Source organism: Orycteropus afer, unplaced genomic scaffold, assembly GCF_000298275.1.
Source record: "Orycteropus afer afer isolate SDZICR_OR568_19922 unplaced genomic scaffold, OryAfe1.0 scaffold00006, whole genome shotgun sequence".
In the NCBI taxonomy this organism is placed as follows: Eukaryota; Metazoa; Chordata; class Mammalia; order Tubulidentata; family Orycteropodidae; genus Orycteropus; species Orycteropus afer.
In genome coordinates, this window is record NW_006921593.1 from 28,866,072 (window position 1) to 28,875,950 (window position 9,879).

Below are 9,879 nucleotides of genomic sequence, written 5' to 3' on the forward strand. Positions count from 1 at the left end.
GGTATGAGTCCCAGCTAAGCCAATTCCTAGTTGTGTGATCTTGCACAAACCAATAAATATCCCCATGCCTCAATTTCTCCTACTGAAAAACAGGGATAATAAAACTCTTATCATCACAGGGTTTGTATGAAGTTTAAACAAGGTGCTATTTGTAAAGGGATAACTGTGATATAGTAATTTAGTAAAAAACCATCTCTATAAGTGTTAATGTCTTAAGTGTTATGATTTAATCATTCTTAGTGACAATATGAATGCAGGGATGATTGCAAAGGCTAGAAATAGTACTTATTGGTTACAAAAGTTATAGTTCACATGAAAACATTAAAAGAATTAATGCTTGTAAAGTCAATGAAAGTTAGGTATTATTACTATCACCATCATTAGTGTTATTACCTTCCTTTATTCCTTTCTCCCATCTCTAACTTCCTTTCCTTCTTCCTCTCATTCCACAAGGCACTACTCCTTCCATAGTCTCCCCTACACATAATTGCCACTCACTCTCTTCCTGCATTATAAGTGACTTCTGAATGATCCTTCTCTAAACCAAAGCCTTCCACATTTACAATGGTTCCTTCTTTTGATCCCCCAAGAGTCTCCTCTTTGGAATTTTCACATAACCCTTACTTCTTCCCTAAACAAAACCAAACCCTCAGCCGTCAGGTCAATTCTGACTCATAGTGACCCTATTGGACAGAGTAGAACTGCCCCATAGGGTTTCCAAAGCTATACATTTTTGCAGAAGTAGACTGCCTCATCATCCTCCCACAGGATGGCTGGTGGGTTCCAACTGCTGGCCTTCTGGTTAGCAGCCAGATGCTTTAACCACTAAACCACCAGAGCTCCTTATTATTTCTCTAATCCACTGAATTCCTGACTCGGAATTACTGCAGTCACTTATTCCCCTTAATTCTGGCTCATGGTCACACTGGTTTTCCCTCTTGAGTTTGTGTTCTATATTCTTGGTTATCATATCTGGCTGGTATTCTTAGATTCCAAGTCTAGTTGGTTAATTAGGAACTCATACAAAACACCACTCTTCTGCCTTTCCTGTCTCCTGCATCCCTTCCCAAGGTCATAGTCTCCACTCGGGAGTTCAGTTCCTGAATTATAATCTTCTTTCCTTTTAGTAGAAGACAAAACACCTTTTTGATGAAGTCATCATTCACCTTGTTCTTGGATAGATCGAATGCTGGCCATCCACTTGGTCTCCTTTCCTTCCTCTATTTGAAGGTTATGGATCACTGAAAAGAGAAAGGAAAGGTAATCAGAGATCTCAGGGACCACATCTCATAACTACACCTCTAGGAGCATCCTTGACTTCCAGTGCTTTAGTGGGGACCTTCTGGCCCTCAGCAAATCCTGGGTTTCAATAGGTCTCACATGGCTTGTGAATCCTATAGCTATTCCACACAGAGATGAACTTCTCAAGATTTGAAAAATGCTGGATAGTGGAAAAATTATAAATGGTTGTTATCTCTCTTTCAAAATCAGGAAACAGTATAAGCCAACTTCAAAATAAATAATATTATGTGGAATGTATTTTGTGAACTGTACATGCAACCAGGAATGGGGAAGAAAAGGATTTCTTCAGGAGAAAGTTACAATTATGGATGATTCCAAACCAAAGCCTGTATTGTCCATTGATTCCAACTCGTGGCTACCCATGAGTCGGGTAGGACTGCTGCGAAAGGTCCTTTTGGCTACACTCTTTATGGCCTTTCTGCTGCGGTGTTGTTGGGGGAGTCTGAGCCACAAGATTTAGGTCAGTAGTTGAGCACACGCATTTTGGGCCACCCAGAGACCTGTGGATAATTACCAATGAAACCCATTGTGTTTGATTGGATTTTGACTCATTAGAACCCTATGGGACAGAGTAGACTGCCCCATAGGGTTTCCAAGGCTGTAATATTTACAGAAGCAGACTGCTCCATTTTTATTTTGTGGAGCAGCTGGTGGTTTTAAACCCCTGACCTTTCAGTTAGCAGCCTAGTGCTTAACCACTGTGCTAACAGAGCTCCTCCATGGATAACTAGACCTATGTAAAAAAGAGAAAGTCCCCAAAGCTCTTAGGGATAGAAGTGAAAAAAAAAAAAAAAAAAAAAAAAAAAACCCAACAACTTTGGTTGAATTGGGTCAGGAAAAATGATCAGGTCACCAAGAGACATAACAGTGGAGAGGAACTAGGACTGTCCTGTGGATAGGTTGGGGGCAGTATTCTAGGAAACAAAGACCCTTCCCAAAACGTGCAAACAGGAAGTCAACACTGTGTACCAGTGACCCAGGGAAGTGGCAACAGGCAGAAGTGCAAGAAACCAGCCCCAGTATTGTAGGTTTCAGAACTGCATTTCAAGGTAACCCAGAAAACACAGGTAAGGAAGTGAGACTCACAGGACACTAGAAAGACGATCACCCAGGAAGCATGGAGGGTAGTGTCAGAGCTGCACTGTGTGAGAGCTGACCAGGGAGCACACTTCCTGGGACCACACCCAGTAAGGGAACTGGGGAGTGGTGGAGGTGGAGAGAAGATCGAAGGGAAAAAAATGGTGTGAGGGACATAGGTCCGGATACATAAAGGGACTGTCTGTGCAGGCATTACAATGAGGGGTTTTCTCCACATGAGATAAAGGTGCACATGGGACTGCAGGAGAAGGGGACCACAGCTCCCCTCACCATGACTTCTTGGCGCTGACCTTCAGCTTCTGGGCAGCAGGATGGATGAGGTACAAGCAGCATCAGCTAAGTCACTTGAGGCTAGGGAGTCGTCACCTTGATGGACTGCTGTGTAGACCACTATATGAACCAGTGAAGAGAGATGCAGATGCTGCCCTGCTGGTGAGCTGTGTTTCTTGTCCTATGATCTTCTAAGCAAAGCTGATGCTAGTGTGACTCTGTCTTATGAGTCTAGATGCTTAGTTAGGCAGTTCTGGTGGGTGTTGAGCCATAAGCCATTATACCATAATCTTTAAGAAAGCTCCACTTTGTCCCACAGTCCAGCATAGTGTGTGACCCAAGGTAGGAGCTTAATGAAGAATGGAAAAAAAACTACTCCTGGATCTCAAAAGGTAGGAATAAACCCAATTACCTTTATTGAAGCTGCTACAAACGTGGATTAAGTCAGGGTATTCCTTCATGTTGACTTCACTAAACAATGTTTTCAGAAGTGACTGGCTAAATGACTTCTCCATCTTACTGAGAACATTGTACATTACTCTTTGTACAGGAACCAGGTTTCTACAAGCCTCTTCAGAATCCTTAAAAAATATTGAACGGAGAGAATATAAATACCAATAATATAACATGAATTCCAAGTTACAGAAATGTGCTAAAACCAAAAACCCAAAATTATTGCCATTGAGTCAATTTGAGTCATAGCGACCCCTCCTTGGGTTTCTGAGGTGATATCTCCACAGAAGTAGATTGCCCAACCTTCCTTCTGAGGAGTGGCTGTGGGTTTGAACCACCAGCCTTCTGGTTAGCAGTCAAATGCCTTAGGCACTATACCACCAGAGCTCCTAGAAGCATCCTAGAAAGTAATTTTATGGATATGTATTCTAATTTTCCAAGGTTGGTATCTTCTCATGTAAAACTTTAGGATTTCTACATATTTGTATAGCTACTAAATGAAACAAGTAAATTATTCTTCCTTAAAAATATTCAGTTGTGAATCTAATTTTTTTTTTGCTTTCATTTACATTAGAAAGAAAAGGGTCAATTTTGAGGAAAGAAGTGAGTTTAAAATTAAATGATATGTAGTCCTTTAATAGCCTGGGCAGGATGTTTTATGAATAGACTTACCAGGAGATGAGTGGTCGTTCTATTGACTGGATAGCCCCTGCTCTCCCCCCTATATGGACTAGGTCAGGAAGGGCTTCAGGAAGCCAGGTGGCAAATCTCTCCTTACTGTGAACTTGGTCACAGGAAAAACATTGATTGGGTGAAAAGAAGACTTTACCTCTTTAAAACCAAACTCACTGCCGTTGAGTTGATTCCGACTCATAGTGATCCCCTTTGGGTTTCCGAGGTGGTAAATCTTTATAGAAGTAGATTGCCCAGTCTTCTTTCCTCAGAGTGGCTGCTGAGTTTGAACCATCAGCCTTCTGGTAGAGGTCAAATGCCTTAGGCACTACACTACCAGAGCTCCTCTCTGCTCCCAAATTAACAAGATACCAATTTCCTATGGATTTTCATGTTCTCAGATTCAAGTATTTAAAATTGATGTTAATTGAAATGTTGGGCCAATTCTCTTATTTATGTTTTAAACTTTAGTTTATCCTTTATTGCTTGAATTCCTACAAGACATTACATATATGTGGAGTACACCGGCTTCTGACCCAGCCTATCTCTGTTGCTATTTGTTCCCACTCCAATGAGCAACATGGAAGACAGATCCTTCAGTGAGAAGCAGTAACATCTCTGGGGAAGCCTGCTTTTTGTCTCACTTTTTACTTTATTGAGAATATTTATAGAAATATTTGAAAAGTTTGCCCCAATCTTAGGCAGACCCTCAGCCTGACAGTTGTGCTCTGAAGTTTGCATCCAGAGTATGAATGCATAATTTGGCTTGGGGCTGATTTACTAGGCTGTGGATTGAAAAACTTCACTTACTTCAAACAATTTATTGGTAATAAAGCCATGGTCTCGAAGGCCTTCAAGGAGAGGAAATGTCTTATTTATTGCATTTGAAATCTCCACCTTGTGTTTTCTGTAGTGATTGAATACAGTCTCAAAGACAAGCCTTTCCTCTGCGTTCTGTTCTTCAGTGGACGTCCTAGGAAAGAAGATGCCACATGAAAATGGTCATCAAGATTCCAAGATGCTTGTGGAGGGTGTAAGATTTTCTACATGAATAATAGGCTGTGAAGAACCAACATATGTAAAATAAGTGGTTCTGACAAGAGACTAGAATAAATGATTGAAGGAATAATCAAAGAAGTAATAGAAGAAAGCATGGAGGTTAAGAATGACTTATATGTACCAAAAAAAACCCACTGCCATCAAGTTGATTCCAACTCACAACAACTCTATAGGACAGAGTAGAAATGCCCCATTCAGTTTCCAAGGTGCTGAGTCTTTACACAAGTAGACTGCCTAATCTTTCTCCTGTAGAGCAGCCAATGGGTTCAAACTGCCGACCTTTTGATTTTAGCAGCTGAATGCTTTAACCATTGTACCACCAGAGTGCCTCAGACTTATGCATAGGGCTGAAAAAGTCCAGTGTGTTCCTATCACAGTTATTTTAAAGATATCTTCACCTAACATATCTGGAAAATTTTTCACTTCAAGAAATTTTAAGTCCCTGTAAAACTGATGTGGAATAAATAAGCCATTGACAGCAGAATAAAAAACAATAGAAACAAAATTGGAATGTAACTCAACAGCACACAACAACACAGCCTTCATTATGGAAGCTTTAATTAGCAACCAAAAGAAAAGCACAGAAAATTAAAACAAGATGTCCCCTCTGTGACCTTTGTGTCCAAGGAAGAAATACCATCCAGTACCATAATACTAATTCACAAATGATTTGGTATGATTTAATTACAATGGTTTAGCTTGAGCATTTCACTATACATATAATACTTTTGACATATAACACATACTTATAACACTTTCTATATGCTAAACATCATTCTAAGCAGGAATTTGCATGGTGTCTTCCCTCAACTCATTAAGATTTCTGATAAAATCTTAATCCCTCCCATGATAACTTGTCTAAAAGAGCAGCCCTATTGTGCTCTACTTGTGTACCTTACTTTTGTCTGCCATTAAATTATATATTTATTTGTTCATCTGATTATTGTTTGATTCCTCACTAGAATGTCATCTCTATTAGGGGAGGGACTTGAATAAATAATGTATGCAGAGAATATATGAGACAATATGATTAGAATTATTAACTAAGGAAGGCATTCATAAACAGAATAGAAGGAGGAAAATATTAATAAATTTGTGTATATAAAAATGTGGTTTTGCATGGTTTCCAGCCAAACAAAAGACAGGCATGAGTTGAACATTTACCTCAGGTAGATACACTCCTTGGAGAGAACAATCATGGGAGAAAGAAGGGCTGCTTATGCACAGGGAGACAGCTCAGGGGGCAGGAGTGCATGGAGGGATGGACACTGGGAAGGGGGGTAACTATGGGGAGGAAATGGGAGGGGAGCTGTTGCATTGTGGTAAACTGTGGTCAATGTCATGAGACAATGTATGTGAACTTCTGTATGGAAAGTGAATCTGCTCTGTGAATCTTCACTCAAATCACACACACACAAAATGTGGTTTTGAGTTAAAGATAGGAAAGTGAAACCAAATTATAAAAAAAACAATCTCTTGTTCAGTACATTTACAGAATATATATATATATACACACTCTGGTGGCAAAGTGCCTAAGACATTTGACTGCTAACCAGAAGGCTGGCTGTTCAAACCTACCAGCTACTCCTCGGAGGGAGGGTTGAGAAAACTACTTCTGTAGTGATACCACCTCGGATACCCAAGGAGGGGTCGCTATGAGTTGGATCTGACTTGACAGTAGTGAGTTTGGTTTTTTGGTTTTTATGGACAGCTGATCTTTGGGAAGGAAGTTTGGGCAATCTACTTCCATAATGATAATGCCTTGGAAACTCAAGGAGGGGTTGCTATGAGTTGGATCAGACTCCATGGCAGTGGTTGTGTTGTTGTTGTTGTTGATCTTTGGGAAAGGGCCAAAACCCATTAGGAAAAAAAAAAAAAAAAATTAAATGGGGAAAAGGTAGTCTCCTCCACAAATGGTGCTGGCAAAACTGGACATCCATTTGCTGAAAGAGAAACAGGATTCATATATCATACCATATACAAAAAAACTAACTAAAGATGGAGCAAATACTTAAATGTAAAATGATAAAGATCATCAAAGAAAAAATAGGGTCAAGCTTAGGAGCGCGAATACATGGCATAAATACACTATCAAATGCAACTAAAAATACATAAACAGCAGAAGATAGATGACCGGGACCTCCTAAAAATTAAACATTTATGCTCATTAAAAGACTTCCCCAAAGAGTAAAAACAGAACCAACTGACTGGACAAAATTTTTTGGCAATGACATATTGGACAAGGGACTAATTTCTAAAATATATAGATAACTTCAACACCTCATCAACCAAAAATATAATCCAATTAAAAATGGACATTTCACCAACGAAGACATTCAGGTGGCTAACACATGAAGAAATGCTCCCAAGCATTACCCACACCCATTCGAGGGGTGCAAATGAAAACAACAACAAAGCCTCTCTCACCTCAGGTTTAACAGCAAGTTTAAAAAAAAAAAAGAGAGAGAGAAAACAACAAATGCTGATGAGGGTGTGAAGACCGGAACTCTCAGACACTGTAAAATGGCACAACCACTATAACAAACAGTATAGCACTTCGTTAAAATGTTGGAGATAGAAATCTCATATGATCCAGTAATTTCACTGTTAGGTATATCTCCTAGAGAAATAAGAGCTGTGACATGGAAAGATGTAAGTGCACCCATGTTCATCACAGCGTCATTCACTATAGCAAAACAATGGAAACAATTTCAGTGCCCATTAACAGATGAATGGATAAACATAGTATGGTCCCTACACATAACGGACTGCCGTGCAATGCTGGAGAATAATGATGAATCTGAAACACCACATAATATGGATGAACCTAGAAGACATTATGGTGAGTGACACAAAAGGACAATATTGTATATGAGACCACTACTGTCGAAAGTTATGAAGAAGTTTACACAGAGAATCATTCTTGGAATGTTACCAGGAGTGAGAGGGAAAGTGAGTTTAAATCACTAATTAGAGGGCAGATGTGGGTGAAGGGAAAGGCAATACACCATAGGGTGAGGACAGCACAAAATAGTCAAAGCAAAGGAACTGGGAGGAACACAACATTTAAAGGCAACAAAGGTAATATAACATACACAGTGCTGTAATAACAGTAATAATACGTACACACACAAGTTGAACAAGAGTGGGAAGGCAGATGGGACTATACTCATGAACATAGCCAGGTTTGACAAAGGATATTTCTACATATGTGCTGCAAATATATTCAAGAATATAGCAGAGAATACACGGGACAAAGTTATGAAAACTTCTTAGCCATAAAACATGTTGAGGAAATGAGTCGCTAGGCGTGGGACCTCAGGACCGTAGTCTCAGGGACACTAAGGTCAATTGGCATAACATAGTCCACAAAAGCCAATGTTCGACATCCTACTTTGGTGAGTAGTGACTGGAATCTTAAAAGCTTGTGAGGAGCACTAAAGGTGCACTATTGGTCTCTCCTCATCTGGAGCAAAGAAGAGTAAAGAAAATCAAAGACATATGGAAACAATTAGTCCAAAGGACTAATGGACCGTGAGAACCCCAGCCTCTTCGACCTTGAGACAGGAAGAACTAGGTGGTGCCTGACTACTGCTGCTGACTGCTCTGAAAGGGAAAAAATAGGAGGTCTCAGATAGAGTAGAGAAAAACACGGGCCAAAACTCAAAATCACATAAAAAGACAAGGCTTACTGTTCTGATAAGACACTGGCGGAATCCTTGGGACTATGGGCCTTAAATGCTTCAAGCCTAGAACTGAGCTCATTCCAGTGGCTCACCATTCAGCCAAATGATGGACAGACCTGTAAGGTGAACAGTAGCACCAAGGAGGTTCTCATTAGAACTCATTGGAGCTATCAACCACACGAGATCAAAAGGGCAGCACTTATCCAGGGCGAAAGCTCAGAGGTCAGGAAGGGGTAGGAAAGAAGGATGAAAGGAAACGGTGAACACAGGGAGGAAGCGGGAAGGGTGCTGTTCCATTGTGGGGACTGCAGTGAATGTCACAAAATACAATGTGTATGAATTGTTGAATGGAAAATGCATTTGTTCGGTAAATGTTCACCCAAATCACAAAAAAAATAAAAATAAAAAAATTAACTGATGTTATTTCTGAACACATTATGTGGAGAAGGTTGGCTTTCCACCTCTTCTTGTCAGAGGTCTAACCCTTCCCAGTAAAGAATATTAAAGTGAAACTAAAAATATTCTGCCTGCACTAGCCTTCTGCATCCTTGGGTCGTTACCTTCCTTTTTACTTCTTTCAATCAATTAGCTCAGAGCCTCAAGTCAGAGATGAGAATAGTCCCAGGGCTGTCTCAGGCCCATCCACAGCACCCAACATTTACAGTAAGACTTCCTTCTGTGAAACTTTGTCAGAGGGAAAATGAGAGGATTCTAAAGCCACAAGGAAGTAACAGATTCCTGGAGCAAAGCCTCTGAAGGGACAACTGAGCTCAACAGTCCTGCCAGCTGAGTGGCTGTGTCCAAACACTAAGGACAGCCGGACTTCCCCGCTAGCTGTCATGCTATAGGTTAAAAGTGCTCACCCCCTACACTCAAGCAGCAAGATGGTCCAAGAGAAGGATGAAGGTAGCGAGAAACAGACTCACCCAGCGCTGAGGTCACTGTCCCCACCTATCATTGTCCACCCTGGCCCTGGTGGGCCTTGGAGCTCACCCGTCTCTCAGTCTGCGTCCAATGTGGCTGCTAAGCCTGGGCAGGAAGTCTGCAGACTGACTCAGCCGAGAGAGCTCCGCCCAATTTTAAAAAGAGAATGAAAGTATTTATTCCAAAGTGGGAGGGGCACAGGACACTGCCTCCCTCCTCCTCCAACTCCAACGTGGTTCTCAGTTTTCATGGAACGTGGCAGCAAGGACTGAGGGGCAGGACTCATCACCCAGTCCTCAAGGACCAGCGGAAGAGGCAGCCTCTGGGGGGGGGGCGGGGGGGGGCGGGGGAGCACCAGGGAGTCCACTTGTTTGGGCAAAAGGAGGAGCCAAAAACCACCTATTTCAACCAAAAG

The 9,879-nt window shown here is 41.1% G+C and overlaps 1 protein-coding gene across 1 annotated transcript in view; it reads right to left on the bottom strand.

Moving 5' to 3' along the window:
• The window catches only part of LOC103199576 (nuclear body protein SP140-like protein), a gene marked incomplete at its 5' end in the record, with an annotated part of 36,192 nt that extends 29,200 nt beyond the window's left edge, over window positions 1-6,992 (bottom strand). The window contains 4 exons of the mRNA XM_042780912.1: window positions 1,167-1,241; window positions 3,083-3,251; window positions 4,606-4,759; window positions 6,964-6,992. Coding sequence (XP_042636846.1) covers window positions 1,167-1,241; window positions 3,083-3,251; window positions 4,606-4,759; window positions 6,964-6,992 — 427 coding nt within the window. The remainder of the gene's footprint in view (window positions 1-1,166; window positions 1,242-3,082; window positions 3,252-4,605; window positions 4,760-6,963) is intronic.
• Window positions 6,993-9,879: the final 2,887 nt, after the last annotated feature.